This window comes from Epinephelus moara, chromosome 11 (genome assembly GCF_006386435.1).
Source record: "Epinephelus moara isolate mb chromosome 11, YSFRI_EMoa_1.0, whole genome shotgun sequence".
Classification (NCBI taxonomy): domain Eukaryota; kingdom Metazoa; phylum Chordata; class Actinopteri; order Perciformes; family Serranidae; genus Epinephelus; species Epinephelus moara.
Genome location: NC_065516.1, coordinates 23497652 through 23517910, shown reverse-complemented (window position 1 = coordinate 23517910; position 20259 = coordinate 23497652). Strand labels below are relative to the sequence as shown.

The 20259-nt window shown below is 41.5% G+C and overlaps 1 protein-coding gene across 1 annotated transcript; it reads right to left on the bottom strand.

The window, feature by feature from the left end:
• Window positions 1-2332: 2332 nt before the first annotated feature.
• On the bottom strand, window positions 2333-18036 carry shrprbck1r (sharpin and rbck1 related). Its single transcript, XM_050056722.1, has 14 exons — window positions 17364-18036; window positions 14557-14731; window positions 14033-14110; window positions 13615-13756; window positions 11213-11303; window positions 10744-11065; window positions 9149-9249; window positions 8833-9003; window positions 6860-7020; window positions 6595-6706; window positions 6056-6235; window positions 5574-5672; window positions 5238-5381; window positions 2333-3584 (listed from the first exon to the last, which is right to left on the bottom strand). Exons 1-14 carry the CDS (start codon window positions 17637-17639, stop codon window positions 3504-3506), a joined length of 2133 nt encoding a protein of 710 aa, XP_049912679.1. The 5' UTR covers window positions 17640-18036; the 3' UTR covers window positions 2333-3503.
• Between the last annotated feature and the right edge of the window lie 2223 nt (window positions 18037-20259).

Genomic DNA, 20259 nt, shown 5'->3' with positions numbered 1-20259 from the left:
ATTTTTTCTTTTTTTGGAAAATAGTCAGAAGCATCTATAACTAAATTATATGCGTATTCCAAGTAAGCTATGAGAAACTATTAAAATTGTTAACTTAAATGAATAATTTCTCATTTTCTTTGGTATTTTTTGTGATATACAGACATACAATGATGACCGCTGGCTAATATGTATGTTAATATTATCCAGTGTCAAGTCCCTGATCATGTGATGAGACGATATGTGCACAACAGCATACACTATTGGGCCCGTCATAACAGTGTGCACTGGGGCCTGTTGTAACTAGCCTACCTTATGCCGCTGAGCTGACCTGTCATATATCCTCCTGAGATCTGAACTTTTGTTTGGTGTGCACTTTTTTACAAGCTATTTGCGATCAATAGGACCCAATCACTCAACATTGTCAATGATTATAAAGTCCCAATGCCCCTTGTCAACTTTTGAGTCGGGATCAGCTGCAGACCGACTTGGCAGAGATGGCTGCCATCTTGTTTTTACATAGATTAGTGTATTGTGCTCTACCTGCCACTAAATGGCACAAAAAGTGTCCACGGACGAGGACAACAGGCCTAAGTCAAGTAAAATTAAGTATAGACAGACATTACAGACAAGTACAGACATTTAATAACCACATAGAGACACAGAGAAAACATTTAGAGAGTGTTAGACATTTTACACTCACAGTCAGTGTTTTGAAAATGTCCTTAGGTTACCTTCCACTCTGATAACATCGACCTCTGTGTGCTGTGATCTTGTCTTTCAAGTTGCAGAAACCTGTTTCACTCCCTGGTCCACTGCATGACAGTGACCAAGCCTTGAACCAACTCCCTGCTTTAATGCTTCAATGTTTTTGGGGGTTTTTTTGGATATTTTTTAGGTGTTTTAGCCTTTAATTGACAGGACAGCTTATGCGTGAAGGGGGGAGAGACAGAGGAAAGGACATGCAGCAAAGGGCCACAGGCTAGAGTCGAACCCGAGCCGCTGCGGCAACAGCCTTGTACATGGGGCGCCTGCTCTATCCACTAAGCCAACGACGCCCCATGCTTCAATGTTTTCACAGTAAATCTACCTGCTTACATCCATGAACAATATGTGACTGTGTGTGTTTCACTAAAAATCTCAGAGCATTCTGAACTGAATTCTGCTTCTTGTCAATATGTTCTCCGAGCTCGTCTGCTTCCAGAATCAACTCTAACAAGGGTCAAGCCAGTAGATAACAAACTGCAGGATATGAATCACAGAACAATGTTGATCTGCTCCTCAGAGGCAGCTGCTGCAGGAAAACCAGGGAGCTTATGGTGGACTAACAGAGGACCAGGACAGGACACAAAGTTGCAGCCATGACAGCAGACAAACCTTCAAATATGGATGCTGCTGTAAAGAAGCTACATATTCTAAAACATGGATGCTTCACATACACTTTCAGTCTAGCAGCACAGACAATCTATACAGTCACCAGTTCAGTATCTAACCAAATGTCTCCCCTCCTGTTCCTCAGGTATGATGTTGAATAATGGCTGGAAAGGTGTTTTCACATCATGATGTCAGTGACCACCAAATGTAATCAATTTATTGTTGAGTCCAAGTAGACATTTGAGATGAACTACAAAGAAACAAACTACAAAAATGGGCAACCAGTGACATAACTTGTCTTTAAATGAAAATCTTTGCCAAGAAGGAATACCAAATCAAATTCTTGTGTATAAAACAATCCGGTAACACTTTACTTGAAGGTATCTACATAAGGGTGACATGACACTGTCATAACTATGACATGACACTGTCATGAACTTGTCATGAACATTATGTACATGTCATTAAAGTTTATGACTGCTGTCATTAAGTGTCATTTGGTTTTTGTAATGACAAGTTGACATTGTTTGGGATGTCCTTATAATGACAACTTGACATTAATTAAAGTGACATTACCAGAAGTTGTCTTTGTCATAACAATAATAATCATTATGTCAACTTGTCATAAACACAAAAAGAGGTGCATTTCTTGTTAATGTCAAGTTGTCATGACAAAGACATCTTCTGGTAATGTCACTTTAATTAATGTCAAGTTGTCATTATAAGGACATCCCAAACAATGTCAACTTGTCATTACAAAAACCAAATGACACTTAATGACAGCAGTCATAAACGTTTATGACATGTACATAATGTTCATGACAGGTTCATGACCGTGTCACGTCACAGTTATGACAGTGTCATGTCACCCTTATGTAGATACCTTCAAGTAAAGTGTTACCAACAATCCTTTCTCTATTTGTATTTGTTGGCTTAAATGTGGTTTTATCCAAATAAAAAAAGAGCAAAAGTCTGATAGTTTAAAGGGTATTTATTGATAATTAAGGCACAACTGTACATCAGCGACACAGAGCTGATATTTTCACACAAGTAACAGTGAAGACTTATTCATGGCTTGTCAGTGCAAGGCAGTAGTGTAGTCGAGGGCTTAGCCTGGTGGGTAACACAGAGTGCAGTTGGTGAGCCAGGATACGTTGCTCCATCCACAATTCCATTAATGTATCAGAATAACAAATTCATGCATAGATGAATTAGAAAGTATTGAAAATATTATTGTGGATACAATTATACAGATGTTAAATATGCTGGCTGATGTCACCAAACTCACCCTATCATATTTGAGTTTATTAACAGGAGTACGAGCTTATTGACAAAATGTTACATGTGCCTTATCAGAAAGTATTCAAGTATTGCAATTAACATGTGACAATTAATCAACACACTCTGCTATCTATTGATGATGTCACCATATAACACACAGCTGGTCAGAGGTGACTCAGAGGCCTCTGAAGCATGTGAGTGATTAACAGAATGCAAACAGTCTGGTTCGACTCAAAGTCAGGCGGTCGAACATCAGATTAACTATCGGACACATTTCAAACCTCTTTGGTGACGCGGCACACATGCAGTCACTCTTTCACACAGACACAAAAACACAACCATACAGAACTCCATTCACTTGTTTGATCTAGCTCTATGCAGAAAATTGCATGTTAAGGACACAACAAGGATTTTGTTTTCCAGGACACGTCACCATGGACACCCTGCTACAGCTTTGGGCACGAGAATAAGGCCACTTCAGTTTAACGTAATGTATCCTGGTATGTAACTACCAAAAGAGATAACAACACACCTGTATTGCTACATCTGCAGTGCAATCATTTAAAAGGTAACACTCTTTCCCTGCATACTTGTAACCACCGTGATCATTATTACAGTCTGATGTGATAATTTATACAGAACACTGACTGGTTAAAATCACACATTTCCATGTTTGTGAGAGCTTAATCTCAAGCTTTAATTTATGTTACTCTGATAGAGCTGAAAAAGTAAAGGAAATAAGTGATGGTTAGAAATGTGCTCAGAGGAAACTGAGAATGTCTTCAGTCATAACAAGGAGGATTCATTGTGTGCAACAATCCTGCAGTTTTGGTTGGGTCTCTTCTACTACCTGACCACTCTTGACATCCTCAGTGGCAGTTTTGGCATTTAGGATGGCATTTCTGGTTGTTGACGTTGCAGCGACATCCTCCGCTGGTGTCTCCAGCACCCTTGAAAAGCATCAGAGAAACAGTCAAGCTTTAACTTACCTTACAACAAATACTTTTTATAAGTTCCCCTCCAGACACATTTTAAATACTCTGCTTTCTGCTTTCTCCAGTGCTCAAAGTGTGGAGATAGGTCTGGCTATACGAAACTAGCACTCACTTGAATGGTGAAAGTCCAGCGTGCATTAAGATGAGTAACGTTAGCATTAGAGGGCACATAGGAGAGATTTAGCCATACGTGTCTGAGCCACAGTCAGACCCAGACTCAGATGAGGAGTCTGTTGCAGAGTCCTGCTGTTGGTCAGGTACCAGCAGGTATGCCACGGGTAACCTACATACGTATCTACCTATCTACCTATCTCTATATATATTAATTTACTAGTATGGACATGGGTAAAAATGAACTACTTTCACGCGGGCAGCAGGTGAGAACAAAACTTTTTTTTCCCCCAAAAAAATAAAACCAATGAAAAAAAAAGCATGTACAGTGTATGTGTAATATTGTGACATCTAAATCAATATTATTAAGCTGCAAATCCTTTTATTTCTGACACAAGTCAAACCTTTGACCCCTTCGTCACATTCATCACCGACATGAAGGACTCCGGCCATGAAACTCTGCAGCTTAAGGATGAGGTGGCAGCGTACATCGAGATCAAGACACCCAGGGAGGATCCTTCATGAGGTTTTGTTGTGGTGGAAGGAGCATGCTAAAATGTTTCTTAACCTGGCAGCGATTGCACAGAATGTTTTTGCCATCTTGGCATCGAGCACAGCCAGTGAAAGAGACTTTCCCTCTGTTGGATTTGTAATATAAGGATTGAGAACCCAGCTTTATGTGAGTGACTGTAGACTGTGTGTGTGTTTAATCACGGGTGGGGGTCGACTCATGGGACTTTTATTAACAGGTGCAGGCGGGTGAGGTTTTGACTCAGATATAATGACAGGTAACAGGTCGGTTCTGGTACTGAGCTTTGCGAAGGTGGGTTGGTGTGGGTTTTCAAAATAGGACCTGTGCAGGGTCTGTTGTGCGCCAAAATCAGCAACTAGCGTAGGTGTCAAAATGCTAAGTGTAGTTAGCATCTTGAAACATAAAAGTAATTGCACACTCTACTGTGGTTGCTGTCAAAACTTAGCAACACTAATGCAAACTCTGCTGTCTGCACTGACACGTCTGCTCTGCACTAGAGGATTCAGGTTTCTTCGCTGGTGTTGTGTCAAAGTCTGTTCCCCTGTGTGTGTTTCCTATATTAAACAGCAAGCTTTTGTATATGTGATGTACCTAATCTGGCTTGTCTGGTGTACATTTAAATCTAAGATTTAAGCCAAGCGCAGAGACATTGTCCCCTTTAGTAGAGGAATGTAAAAAACTTGCACAGATACAAGTCAGTATAGTCAAGTTGAAACATTTTAGGGGACATAAACACAAGAAAAACATGTTTTTGAATGGAGGCGGGCTTTAACCACCATGTTTTGGCTGTATATCCTCATTAGGGTCAAACTTTTATGACATATTAGACAATAACCACATGTTTGTTCTTAACCAGGGGTTTATGATCATACTTCCAAAGATGTAGACCACCTACAGAATGCAGCTCCTAAATCACAGTTTAAAATTCCCGAGGGTGTGGGAGATCAGGTAGGTACATTTCTTACCCTCGGTCCCCAGCGGGGTCCTCTGGTTACCCAGCAGATCTCAGTGTGACAGACAGTGCAGCGCAGCCAATCACATCCATCCCTCTTCTGCACAATGATGCCACACTGGGGACAGTGCATTGCCTCGCCTGACTGCACCAGAGTCTGTTTGTGAGACAGAAAATTAGTTTCCATTTCTCTCTGGGTTATTACATAATCTGTCTCTGCACTCAGACATGGACTGATACTAACACTGTTCATGTAACAGCAGCTCCAAAAACAGTGACACACAGCTTAAAGGGGCGCTCTCTTTCCCTTACAGTGTGTACACATATACATGAGGGCATTACAGCTTGCCTTGAGTAGATGTGTTGTCCTCCTGGCAGCTGAGTCATTTATAGCGCGGGCTGCAAGGTCATCCTGGTATTGCTTACAGTTCATTCCCTCATGGATAGACTGAGAGGAGAAAAATAGAAACAGGGACTGAAAAAGGTGCCATCATTTTTTTATGTCTCTGATGTATAAATATAGAAACACTTCTGTCTTTAAACAGCTGTTAGCTTGAAGAGACGAGACCAAGTTAAACCATGTGACGACTTTCACATGTGTGGTGTCCATTGCCTCTTTCAAGGGACTTCTTGTTTTTGATTAGCTCTGACAGACTGATTAGTGCAGGGTACAACCTTTACCTCTATCTGTACCATGGTTATGCATTCACTTATATCAACATTTAATGCACAATCTTGTGTGTTTAAGTAAACCAAGACATTTTCCTATAAACTATGAGAGTAAATGATCAATACTGTAGTATTCGTGTGTATTGTGCACATATTTTATACCTTGCAAATCAGGCAGTTGTGTTTCCTGCAGACGGGGCAGTGGAAGACATTGACTATGTCCTCATACACACACCAGCCCGGACAGTCCGGGGTGGCACAGTGGTAGCTGCCCTCACATCGAGACTCTGCCACTGACAGGCCTCTCTGCAGCCAGCGCTCATACTCTTCTGCTGGCACCAACTGTGAAGGAGCAAAGGAAAGAAATTGCTCCTCAAACAGAGGCTACATTCAAACCGTCGCCTGTCATCAGCAGTCCTGGTTGGATCATAGTTTATTGGTTCACATTTAGCAGCTGCGAAGGTTGGCGAACTGTTGCCTCATACTGCTGAAGCAACTAAATGCTGTCCACACGGAAAGAGGCCAAAGTCTGGGCTATAAAAAAAACAAGTAGCAGAGCAGTAGCTCCACCTTCTTGGCTGGTACTGCCAGTGATGAAATGAGCTTCTCCATTTAATGCACAGTAATAATTTAGGCGCTAGTTTTAAAGGTACAGTGTCTTATGTGTGAGAGTTAATGCTGTATGTGTTGGTGTGACTCACAGCTCTGATCTCCCTCTCCTGCAGGGAGCAGGAGCAGGAATATGTGTCATCTCTGTAGGGACAGGCCACCTCCGGCTCCTCGCTCAGCATGATGACTGAGCATAAGCACTCCCTGGGTAGACATACACACACACATGCACACACAGACAGTCCCAATCATGAGAAACATCTTAGATATTCAATCAGACTAAAGACAAAATATGAGCTTTACATCTGCCTCATTCTCAAAACCCTCTCTCTTTCTCTACCTCTCTTGATATCTTACCTGCAGAAGCAGTGGAGACACTCCCTCAGCAGCACCCCCTCTCCAGGCTTCAGGTCCACGTAGCAGATCCGACAGTCCACAGGCTCTGGGTTAGGCAGCAGGTCCTGTCCGTCCATCATCACTAGCCGGGCAAAATTCTCACTGCGCTCCTCTTCCCTTGCCTGGCACAAGGGGTGGTGTTGTTGAGAGGGTTAAACCTATAGTGCTTAATCTGTTCCCCTTCAGTTTACATTACAGAGGCACATTCTCGGCTAAATTTACACAGTCACAATACAGATGTGCACACACACTGTGTACAAACATTTTATTTCAATCTGTTTCACAGAGTATATACAATTACAAGTGCAAAATTACCAATCAGGCTAATACATTCAATTTAGAGGCAACTTCTACTCTTTAGGAGTCATTAAAAAGTCACTTGATGCTGACAGTCAGCAGTGATCATGATTATGGATCAATATAGGAAAAAGTCTTCAATGACCTTTCACTACAGTTTGACCGATCCAAATTGCCAGGGGCTTATACCACGAAGCAAGATTAGTTGCTTAGTGAGATATCTTTGGGCAAAGCTGGCTCATTTTTAACTGTGGTGGATGAACATGGTAACCTACACTGCACGGCTGCTCCGGAGCAGGTTAGCCAATCAGCTCACCAGCGAAACAGAGTCCTCATTCCTACGGGATCTTGACAGGGACAAAGTTTACAAGTAGTGAAGCCAGGTAACTCCACGAGAGCCAGAGTAAGTTGAACTTGCTTTGTAATACAAGCCCCAGGGCCAAAAAGCATCAGTGTGTTTATTTGACAAAGAAAATCAATCTTTTCCAAAAGTCAATATTGGCCTCTAACATCCAGTATCAGTTAGATTCTACTTTTCACCAGCACACAGTTTGCACATTTTCCTAAAATGTGTCATCAGCTGTTTTCATAGGGATGCACCTGTGTCACCACCTGATTAGGCTGCTATAAGGGACAGTTAGCCCCAAAATCAAAAATACATATTTTACCTCTTACCTGTAGTGCTATTTATCAATCTATATGGTTTTGGTGTGAGTTGCTGAGTTTGGGAGATATTGCTCGTAGAGATGTCTGCCTTCTCTTGAATGTAATGGAACTAGATGGCATTCGACTTGCGGTTTTCAAAGCTACCAAAAAAAAAAAAAATCCTGCAAAACTCAACAGCAAAGTCTCTTGACTGAAATCATTACCCAGTTACACAAGTTAACCCACAGACCTTGTTATGAGCAGTTTTAAGTAGGAGCTATAAACAGCACTACAGGTAAAAGCAATAATATTTGATTTTTGGGCGAACTGTCCCTTTAAATAGGCTTTGTTCGTATCAGTGCATCTCAAATGAGCTCTTTAACCTACATTCAACTTCAGGATTGAAATAACAGAACCACATGCTTTCAATTGAAGCATAAAGACGTACAGACATAGACTTGTGCATGATAACTTCCTATGTGATATAAAAGTGAGTGTCTGAAGAGTGCAAAGGAAACGGTGATAAAAGTTCAAACAGTCTGTGATTGAAACATAAATAAACATGGTGCGTAATGTACGCCTGTGTCTGTGTGTGTTCAGTAGTCCTGGTCCAGGTTATACAGGAGTGAGTTGTTTTGAGCCCCAGCACTCCTCAGCACCTCTCTTCTCCCTTTCTCCTTCAAAAAAACAGAGACAGAAGAGAAGAGAGTCAACCTGAGAGAGCCTGAGAATTTGAATTCAAATGTCAACTTTGGATCAATGTCTCACGTCCCTCTCCTTAGTGTTTTGTCCAATTTGGAGCCCAGTGTTGCCTTGCAGCTTTTTTATTTAAACAAAATATTATTTGACCCACGCTTGTTGTTGAACCTATGTAACTGTCACCAAATAGTACGCCAAAATACGGTTTTACTCTAAGTATATATGGGTGTATGACTGTATATCTAAGACTGTAGGTGCACGGTAAGTTTGATGGTACAGTTAGTTTCTCATACCTGCTGGTATTGTCTGATCGCCTCCTTCTCCTGCTGGATCCGTCTGAGTTCCAGTGCATCAGGTCGGTACCCCCCCGGGATGACGTAGCTCTCGGGGCGGTTTGTACTGCAGATTTCACAGCCCGGCCGCGTTGGCTTGTTAATGTAAGTGCAAGAAGGGCAAGACCAACCCTGAGGCACAGAGAAGTGTGGTAAAGAGTAGGTTTAACTTGATCAAATGGCTCTTTTCTTATGACATATCTTATTGAAACATTAACAAGTTTTGAACATTGTGTGAATAAAAAAACTTTCCTCTGATTAAACTGCTGCCTATTACCTGGGTGGAGACTGTGCTGGGGCTCAGCGCTTCATTGAGTTGTGGCATCTCTAGGTTGATGAGATCTCTGATCTCAACGATGTTTCCTCTCTCTGACCCGCCTGAAACATTTATGAAGAAAACCTAGAATTACCGCCTCTGCGCACCAGTCACGTTTCTCTTGAAGCTGACATCCATGTCTGCAAAAACAGGAACACTTACAGCACATAAGATCTATACAAGCACAGTTTCAAGGTGGACACCCAAGATAAGTATCCCCTCTGTTCCTGAGATATGACACTGAATAATGGCCAGAAAAGTGTTTTTGCAGAACATTGTGTTATCACAGTAAACTTGACCTTTGACCTTTTAGATATAAAATATCACCACTTCATTATTTTATCCTATGAGACATTTGTATGAAATCTTGTCATAATTAGCTAATGTATTCTTGAATTGTAGCCAAAAACATATTCCATGAGGTCACACCAACCTTGACCTTTGAACGCAAAATTCTAATCAGTTTATTCTTCAGTCCAGGTGGACGTTTGTGTCAAATTTGAAGAAATTCCCTTAGATGTTCTTGAGATATCTTGTTCATGCGAATGAGACAGAAAGGTCACAGTGACACTGACCTTTGACCACTAAATTCTAAGCAGTTCATTATCAAGTGGACGTTTGTGCCAAATTTGCAGAAACTCCCTCAAGGTGTTCTTGAGATGTCATGTTTACAAGAATGAGACAGATGAGGTCAAATAGACTTGACCTTTAAACTATGACCACCTAATCTAGTCAGTTCATTCAAGTCCAAGTGGACATTTGTGCCAAATTTGACGAGATTCTTGACGGGTTCTTTAGATATCGTGTTCACAGGGATGGGATGAATGGACAGATAGACAAACAGATGGAACAAGATGCAAATACTTTTGCAGTTGGTGCTATATGACCAGAAAAGGGCTGTGGCATTCCCTTTTGCTAAAGAAGCAGAAAACATGCACCACTCCTGACCGGTAAAAGCTCCCGCTGGTAGATGAAATCATGCAAGTTGCCCATCAGGAAACAATATGGCGGCTGGCATGTAACAAATGATTTCATATTACAGATTACCAGTAAGCTAAAAAAAAAACAACAACAAAAAAATGGCAACACAGCAACGGAATCGTGATTTATATTTAATCAGCACTGCCTAGCTTTACAACTTCTTTGTGTACGTGGCAGTGGGCAGACAAAAATAAGGGAACTGCAATCTTTAGATTGAGCAACAGGCCTTGAGCCAGCGAAATGAGTAGGGAGATCTGGGCGCCGACAGGATGGAGGGAAGGTTACCACAGTTAATTTACACATACTACCCACAGTGGCATGATACAGAGCTGGTTGAAAAATCGGCAAATTTATTTGTAGTGTATGTAAGTGCATACCTTTCTACAATATAACAATTTCTGTCAGAGGTTCCCACCGTCTGTTCCACTAACATTCTTTGTCTATTTTTAATTCATTAGAAATTGGTCTAAAAGAAAAAACACTTCACTTTCAGATGTAATACATCATGTTTAACAACATTAGATTATTACATTTACATTTCTACTTTTTGCATTTTTGCTAACGCCCTCACTCACCAGTTTTGCCGCTGGTGTGCAGTCTGGGAGGCAGGGTGGTGTAAGGCTTCCGCTCCAGAGACGAGGGGCCATTTGCAGAGGTAGCAGGGAGGGGAGAGGTGGTGAGAGACAGAGATGGAGAACTGAGGAGGAGGGCACTCTCTTGGTCCTGATGGAAAACTTGGCGAGTCAAACGAGCGTGACGGGCAGACAGGAGGTACAAGAAGGCTGTGTCGCCGTCCTGACGAACCCCATACGAGGCCAGAGAGCGCTGGTCGGTGCAGAGACACTGGCCAATCACCCAGCGCTGCACCCGAGGGTGGAAGCCATACTCAAGAAACATCTGAGATGGTAGAAAACCAGAAGAAAGACAAAGACGGTTCTGTAAGGCAAATGTGACTTGGGATTTTGGGCTACATAAATAAAACTGACATGAAATGATTCTTTCAGGAGACAAATGAAGGAGGAAAGACGCAGTCTCCAGACTAACCTGCTGTTTCAGCGCTGCGGTCGTCATATGAGGGAGAACTTTCACAGTGACACAACAGGATGAAGAAGAATCCTCAACTGCAACAGTCAAGCTGTTAGATAAAATGAAAGACAAGCTGTTAGCCCCACTGTCTGTATAAACTGTGCAGTAATCTACTTTATATCACATCTTAAATTTTTTTTAATTTAATTTTTTTTTTAATTTTATATACTTTATTAATCCCTGAGGGGAAATTCAATTTTTCACTCTGTTGTCAATTACACACAGGTCCGAACACACACATGCACAAACTGGACCTATACATGCACTAAGTGGAGAGATGTCAGAGTGGGCTGCCCATGACAGGCGCTCTGAGCGGTTGGGGGGTTCGGTGCCTTGCTCAGGGGCACCTCGGCAGTGCCCAGGAGGTGAACTGGCACCTCTCCAGCTACCAGTCCACGCTCCATATTTTGGTCCGGACGGGGACTTGAACAGGCGACCCTCCGGTTCCCAACCCAAGTCCCTATGGACTGAGCTACTGCCGCCCAATTAAATTAAAGGTCCAGCGTGTAGGATTTAAGGGGAACACATTGTCATAAATGTAATGTAATAAGTACGTTTTATTTAGCGTATAATCACCTGAAAAAAAAATTCGTTGTGTTTTCGTTACCTTAAAATGAGCCGTTCATATCTACTTTGGCGTTTTTACCGCTTTAAATCACCAATTCTGTTTGTTTTGGAGAGGAAGAGACCTCTGCGAATAATACGGCTCACAGTAAAAACTTCCTGACCGTCTGGATTAAAAAAAGGTGAGCACACATTAAGTTATCAGAGAAGAAGAGTGAGCACATAATAACGTAATGGGCGAGCCATCCGTCTCCGAGATGCCAAACAGCGTCAGAGAGACACTGATTTGTAGTGTGAAACTGCTTTATTTAGTGTTTTAACCGGTTTTAATGACCTGGTCCGTTTGTTTCAGAGAAGAAGAGACATCTGCGGATAATTCAGCTCATGGTAAAAAACCCTGAACGTAAACACTGAAGGAATTCACGCTGGAAGAAGTTCTATCTGACAGCAATCTGCAATTTACCACTAGATGCCACCAAATCCCCCTAAATCTTACACACTTCACCTTTAAAATATATAATTTAACACTTACTGACCACCAATCTTGTTAGTGAAATCATAATTCAGGGTTCCCACTCATTTTTACCGATGAATTTTCAAAGCTTTTCTGAAACATTTTACCCATGATTTTATCCAAGTAGTTTAAAATAGACAGGCCTACACAGCGATACAGCCGTACATTATCAAACAAGCACTTTCCAGGCATTTGCAGAGAAGCAAACTGCTTGCGTTTGATAACTTTACCCACTCATTAGACACTCACACCACCATGTCCTTATAGGGGTATAGAAAAACCAAAGATCCTGTAGATGGCAATGGAATTTGACCTGGTGATTCAATCAGATATGTCTTCTTGATTTAATCAACAGGGATTGTTTGGCTAAGTGCTGCTTGTAAATAACCTGTTAATAGCCAACTATTTGATCTAGAATGAGATTTAGTTGGAGACGACAGTCTGATGCTGCTTTACCAGGTATATCAACCTTTCTTTGCCTGTAGGCCACTTTTGCAAATTGCCAGGAGGCCAGGGGCCAGTAAATAAACAAACATAAATAATTAATACATAAATAATTAATTAGGAATCCTCCTCTGTCAGTTTTTTGTGGGTAATCAAGCTCTATTTGAGTGCCTTTTTATGCACTCTGGCACTTTAATTACATACAAAGTACAAATAAATAAATAAAAATAAATCCCAGTGTGAATTCATTTGAATTTTTTGTAAATTAGAAAATGGTCGGAGGGCCACCTAGCACCCTATCGAGGACCAGATTTGGCCCACAGGCCACAAGTTGAGTATCAGTGTGCTATATTGTATGGCTGTACTGCAGCAGCCTTCCACTCAAGCAGCTGTCCATCTGTCACCAGCATGATTTAGCAATTTACCACACTAACAGTGAATATTCAGTTTCGTAAGTGTCTCAAATCTCAGTGTGAAAGTGTTTCCACATTTTCCCATTTCTCTCTTTATGTGACATCATGTTTCTTTCCCCCAAAAAGAGGCATGCAGCCTTGGTGATGATGCAATGCCGGTCTGGTCTATGTGTATCACATCATGCTAGTAACGTTTTATTGGTCACACAACGCAGCACTAGATTATAAATAAGTAATAAAAGAAACATATTTTGTGAAACAAGAGACATGGTTTGGTATGGCCAAAACAGTGTATATTCAAAACTTTTACAGATCTAAAGTCTTTTGATTTCTAACCAATTCCAGGCCTGGAAAACAGTTCATAACTTTTCCAGGTATTCCATGACTGTGGGAACCCTGATAATTGATAATGACAAAGCTCGTACTTGATTTCAGTGTCTTCATATTCTTTGGCAGAGGGCTGAATCTTGAGTGCCGCATGTTGTCGAGCGAGGGTGGCAGCGAAGACAGAAGCCGACTGCATGTCACCTGCTTCTATGGCTCGGGTCAGCTCTATGCAGGTGTCCTCTACGGATGGATACACACACACACACACACACACACACACACACACACACACACACACACACACACGGAAACACAGACAAGCCCAAACAAGTGAACCCATGGGCAGGTGTGTGCAGAGGATGTTGCCATACCTCCAAACAGCCACTAGAGGGCTAAAAATGATTAAATGAATGAATGAATGAATAAAATGAGTGAAGGAATCAGTGAATTAGTGACATCACATCAGAAATAAATAATCACATAATCATTTATAGTGAAGGGAAGTTGTGTGCACACCTGTTCTTTGCAAGGCCAAGGTGCTCTGGTGCTGGAGACCATCCAGGGGGAGCTGTGGACCGTTATCTTGAGGGGCGACTGCCGAAGAGAAACGTCAGAACAACAAAAAGCATTGTGTTAACTTCATCATTCACATGTATGTGAGTGAGTAAACAAGAACATGTTGTGTAAGTAAGCACAGACCAATTTACTGAATTCCCTCTGAAGCCAAAATATGAAGCTTGGTCACAGTGGTTGAGATTAACTGCAGTGATGTTACCAAGCACTGAGCGGGGCAGTGAAGAGCTCTTTTGTTCAAATAAATAAATAAATAACCAGCTCAATTCGCATGAACTAGGTTCACTAAAGGGCAGATGGTTTCCACAGAATCATAACAATCAGGGGGTTTCTACGACGACGTACTACACGTCTGAAAAAACTCACAGGATCCTGTCACAAGGTATCAAATATTTACACTTCCAAATCATTTTGCTGTGGCTGTTATCTGAAAGAACAGTGAGTGTTTAACAAGAAAGGCGACTGACCTCTGTGCGCTTCTCTCAGTGACGACATCACCACCGTAGCCCACTCGTGGGCCTCCTGCTCACAGCGGAAGTTGAAGCTGATGCGGTCATGTGGAGGCGCTGCCAAACTCAGCTCATGGCACTTGGGGGACTTCACCTCATAGTTTACTGTCCTCAGATCAAACTCAGCGATGGTCTGGAGAAAGAGGAAGAGAAAGCAGAATGAGTGGAGATGAGGTTGGAGGAATTGGGGAAGGTAAATGAATCATAGGTTACGTAATATATATGTTCAAAAAGGCAACTACATGCATCACTACACGTGTGGACTTGGATTGATTAATACATAAATTAAACATCTTATTATACTGTAACAAACTTAAAGGAATACATCACCCACAAAAATCCCCATTTGTTTCAGTTAGTCAGGTTGTGTTACCTTGAATTCATGAAGTAAACTTTGTTTTTCTTGCATGCCTCCACAGAAAACAGCAACATATTGATTTATTCATTGTTTAAGGACAATGTTTAACAGCACAACTCGTGTAGTATAATCCAAGTCTCATGTATCTTTCTCAGTACTTCCAAAAGCATTTTCACAAAAAAACTTACTGGAGAGTCTGGCTTTGACGAGAGCATAGATTAGCTTCACATTCAGTTCAGTTTTAAATAGGAAGGTTATAGGGAAAATACACGTGTTTGGGAAGTACTGAGCATACGACTGGATGCATGAGACTACCAGTTTTCTACCAGAATTCAAGGCAGCACGTCATGAATAATTTACATACAAATGGTCATTTAGTGAGGTAGTCCTTTAAACATAGATGCACTGAGAAAACATCAAACAATAAAACAAATATCACATGTTGTAAATGTAGAACTGAAACATTTGTTTCAAGGTGCTAAAGGTGTTTCTCATATTTTCCAACCAAATTTAAGATGAATGCAGACTAGATATATGAAATACCCTCATGTGTAATGTCATGCAATTCAGCAGCACCACACACTACAGCCTCCAAACTAAACCATACCGATAAATCTACAACAGTTTCAGCAATACAACTATTATCAACTTCATGAATGTCGCATTTATTGCAGAATTTCTGCATTAGAAAGCTTCAGTTTTAGCTCAGTGTACCCACATCACTGGGACTGAGTGTAGCTGCAGTAACACTTGTTAAAAAGATTGCAACGAATTGATGACCAATATTAAAAGACGAGTTGATTTCAGGCTTGATGGTGCATTATGCAAACACAGTGGCCTAAACCCTTGTCCTCTCAGTGATTTCTAACCAAGGGGTTGGAAGCCTCCATGTGTCAGGAGCCAAATCTGAGGGGTCCCTATGATCATTAATAGGGTAATAAAGAAGGAGCTATTCTTAGCTTTATTCATGTGTAATACTGGACATTTTACCTCTTCAGGCCTGTAATTATATCTAAATATACAGTCATTTACAACCTGTAAGGGGAGATAATGCGCCTATATTGCTTTGTATCAGGAACTGTTTATTATTTATGAGAGAAAAGGGGGTGATACAAAGTGGGGGAGGCACTCTATATAGTACTGGGAAGAGAGTTGTCTTTTTTGGTTTGGCTGAGCCGAGGGACATTCAACTTTAAATGGTCTTATTTTGTAGTTATTTTAAATACCACCAGAACCCCAAAACTCACAAACTGAAACTCATCTTTTCTTTAATAAAATCCTAAATCACACCATTTATTAGAGTCATAAACTGTGAAATATGGTCATTTATTTCGAGGGAGAGACAGGGTTTTCCCCCAGTCACTCAGGAAGGCTCAAGGAAAAGTATTTGTAGCTCCAGGGAGGGTCGTGATAAGTATATATGGCTCTGCAGTGCTGAATTACCTACTGGGCAAACTTCTCAACAGCCCTGACCTTCACAGGACCCAAAGACTCCAGGTTCACTGTGTGACGATGACTTTGACATTACTGCAAGTTATTTTGATAATATGTACCAAGGGATGCACCATAATATCGGCCCGTCATTGGTATCGGCCACTGTGTACATCTGTAACAGTTATCAGCATATCGGATATCAGCGACAAATCCAATATCATGCATCCCTAATTTTATCCCATCTGGCCACCCTGTCTAGTAATGGGAAAATTTATACCTTTATTGTTACATTTGATATTATGCTTATACATGTTGCATGTTCCTAAATAAATGCCCTGAAACAAATGACAACAATAACTGGCCCTGGTAACAAGCCAGTAAGGGACTGTACTTTACTTATCAGAGTTGGAAGGTGGCTGGTGTGTGAGTTCATTTTTTATTTTATTTTTTAAATAACATGACAAATATTTTTCCTTAAGCCTCCCTGAGTGACTAGGGGAAAATGCATGACCCTCCTTTCGCCATAAATAACCTTATTTCACAGTCTCTGGCAGTGATAAATGGTGTGATATTGGAGATTTTTAACAGAAAACATGCCTTTAAAAATGAACAAGCAGGTTTTGGGCTTCTGAGAGTATTTAAAATGAATAAAAAATACATCATATAGGGACGACGGTAGCTTGGTGGATAGTGCCACAACCCATTTACAGAGTTGCTGCAGGCTCAACTCCAGCCTGCGGCCATCTGAAGTGCCTTCTCTGTTTTGCACCACCCCCTCCCTTCTCATAAGTAATGAACAGTCCCTAAATTTGAAGTTTTGTGTCACCATATTTCCAAACACTAAATCCATGCACCGAGTAAGGGGTTATATTTAGCATTAAAAGTCTTACTGTGGACATATTTTTATAGATTTGGGGTGTTTCCCACTCACACACACATCACAACAAGCCCCACAGTGCTGCTGTGCACTCACCACACTCCTGCCAGCCCCGCTGCTGTCCTGGAGCGACAGCCGGAATTCCCCGGATTTCCCCGGGTCCATGCTCAGCTGTAGGCGGAGTGACTCATCACCTGCTCCAGGAAGACACAGCGGCCGAATACCGGAATGGCACACCGACACCCGAACCGACATGAGGACGGTGTGGCAGCCAAGTTGTGCCTGCGAGGCCCCATAGTGAGCGGGGAGGGCGGCGGACTGGTCCGCAGTGTAGCCCGGGCTGTGAGTCCACCCGCCTGAACTCAGCGACATCCTGCCGACTGACTCATGTAGGAAACAAACACACGGGGCCCGCTGGGTTGTTACCCCCCTGTTGTTTACCTGCCCTTTGATTTGAGGATCCTGTCACGATGTTTCTTACATTGTATCCCGTCGCTGGGTGTTCAATAGCCACACTGACAACAGGAAACAAGTGCGTAGTCACCCAACTGTTTGGAGCGACTTCCAAAACTCCAGCAGGAGGTTTCACTTCTTCTTCTTCCGTCTTCGCTTCAGCGTCGTCTCAGGCAGATTTGGTGCTCCTGTTTGGCTGCGGAGCAATAATAGTGTTCCTCTGGATGTCCCAAACCTTTTAACTATCAAAGTTACTGACAATAATTCCACACTGGTGACGCTGTGTATGTTGTTGATGCGAATGCTTTCACTTCGTATTGCGCATGCGTTGTTTGTAAACGACGGTTGTCTTCTTCGTTGAATTTAAACGGCAGCTGTCGTTCTTACTGTCGCACTACTGCCACCTTCTGGGGGTGGTTAACTCCTACAGCAGGAATACTCGACTTGCATTGCCTGGGGGCCACTTTTGAATTCATTTTATTTATAAAGCACCAATATAACAAATCACAAGTTGCCTCAGAGGGCTTTACAGCAACTGGACCCTCACAGCAGATAAGGAAAAACTTCCCCAAAAACCCTTTAACGGGGGAAAAATGGTAGAAACCTCAGGAAGAGCAACTGAGGAGGGATCCCTCTTCCAGGACGGACAGACGCGCAATAGATGTCGTACAGAACAGATGAAGATAATAAATTTGCAGTAATCCGCATGACAAAATGAGACATAAAGAAAGACAGAGAGAGTGATACAGGACAATTTTAGTAATAATGTTATAATAATAATACCAGTAATTGTGGTACAATATGATGTAGGTATATATTAATATATGATAGTATATGTATGCGACAATAATGAGCATGTGTGTATAATAACAGCAGTAGTAGGAGGCATCAGGCAGCACCACGGCAGCAGCATAACCACGACACACGATCCAGCCGTGATTCAAGGGAACCTGCCAGACAGTGCAGCAAAAAGGCTCTGGAGAAGAAGCCGAGTTAGCGACATGCAGTAATAGGACGTGAATGTTAGCAAATGAAGAACCAACTTTCAGAAACTGAGGAGACAGTGGGAAGGAGGTGTATTATAGGAGGTCCTCCGGCAGACTAGGCCTATGTCAGCCTAACTAGGGGCTGGTACAAGGCAAGCCTGAGCCAGCCCTAACTATAAGCTTTATCAAAGAGGAAAGTCTTAAGTCTAGTCTTAAATGTGGAGACGGTGTCTGCCTCCCGGACCGTAACAGGAAGATGATTCCACAGGAGAGGAGCCTGATAGCTGAAGGCTCTGGCTCCTGATCTACTTTTGGAGACTTTAGGGACCACGAGTAACCCTGCATTCTCCAAGCGCAGTGTTCTGGTGGGATAATAGGGCACTATGAGCCCTCTAAGATATGATGGAGCTTGACCATTTAGAGCTTTATAAGTTAACAGCAGGATCATTCAGACACATTTTACTTATTTGGAGAGTTCTAGACTCATCTACCCAGTCTACTTATCAGATATACCTGACAAATGAATCAAGAAAACCCATCATGACAGCTGAAACGTGATATTGAAAAATAAGTTCCTTTATTTAAAGAGAAGTGATGCTGTAAAGTCTGTTGAGGAAGCAGGTTGAAATGCAACTTTCATTCCAGTCAGTGTACCATCAAATTAAAATGGTTTAAAGTTTCATTAAAAAATGACAAAAACTTTTGGTTTGATTTTCTAACATTTTCATGAATATTGGTGGTAGAGAGTTATTTAAAATGTGACTCTGATATTTCGAAGGTACCTACAAGCACAACTTAACTTCACAGTCCCAATTTGTGATAAATTACTTTTTTTTTTTGTCACAAAGAATGGATGAAGACAGGCATCTTGTCTATTGAACATTTACTAGATTATCAGTGATATTTTAACATATAATGCAGTAATAAGGGCAAACCCACAAGCAATGATTTAATCAACTGAGGGCACTGACTTATTCTGTGGTTAGTCCACAAAAGCCTTCATTAGTTACAGATCGATGTAGCTTTTGGATAAAAATAGAGTAATAATACATAATTAAGGACTATTCTTATGTCTGTTTGTTTCCCGCCTACTTGTGGAGGAAATTTCTGTCCCAAAAATTCAGGTCTTTTACTTCAGTAAAAGGTACGTATACCACAATACTCCTGCATTGAAAACCTTAAGTTCAAGTAGGCAGTGAAATGTACTGAAAGGAAAAGAACTGATTGTACAGTTATGTTCCCTGTCAGTGTTTTACTATTAAATTAAGTCTAATTTACAACCTTTCTGGTCCAAAATAAGATTTTTTTTATATCCCTTCTTCAATTTCAGATCAAGTTTTCCACCCACAATTTGTTCTTATTTAAATTTATTACTGATGTTTTATCTTACTATATAATGATGAAAACTGTCCGTTCCACATTTTTCTCCTCACTGACTTGGTCAATCCATGTGAAATTTGAGTGGTAGAGGGTCATGGGAGGATGTGAATGACACATCATTACACACTTTGAATGGGCATATCTCATGCCCCGTATGTTGTAGAGACATGAAA

Excerpts from the sequence above, each read along its gene's own strand:
- shrprbck1r (XM_050056722.1), bottom strand. The coding sequence starts at position 17,639 with ATGTCGCTGAGTTCAGGCGGGTGGACTCACAGCCCGGGCTACACTGCG. Across the intron at positions 5,382-5,573 it reads GGACAACACATCTACTCAAG|ACTCTGGTGCAGTCAGGCGA; the intron begins GCAAGCTGTAAT and ends TCTCACAAACAG. Across the intron at positions 3,585-5,237 it reads GACCCCGCTGGGGACCGAGG|GGTGCTGGAGACACCAGCGG; the intron begins GTAAGAAATGTA and ends ATGCTTTTCAAG.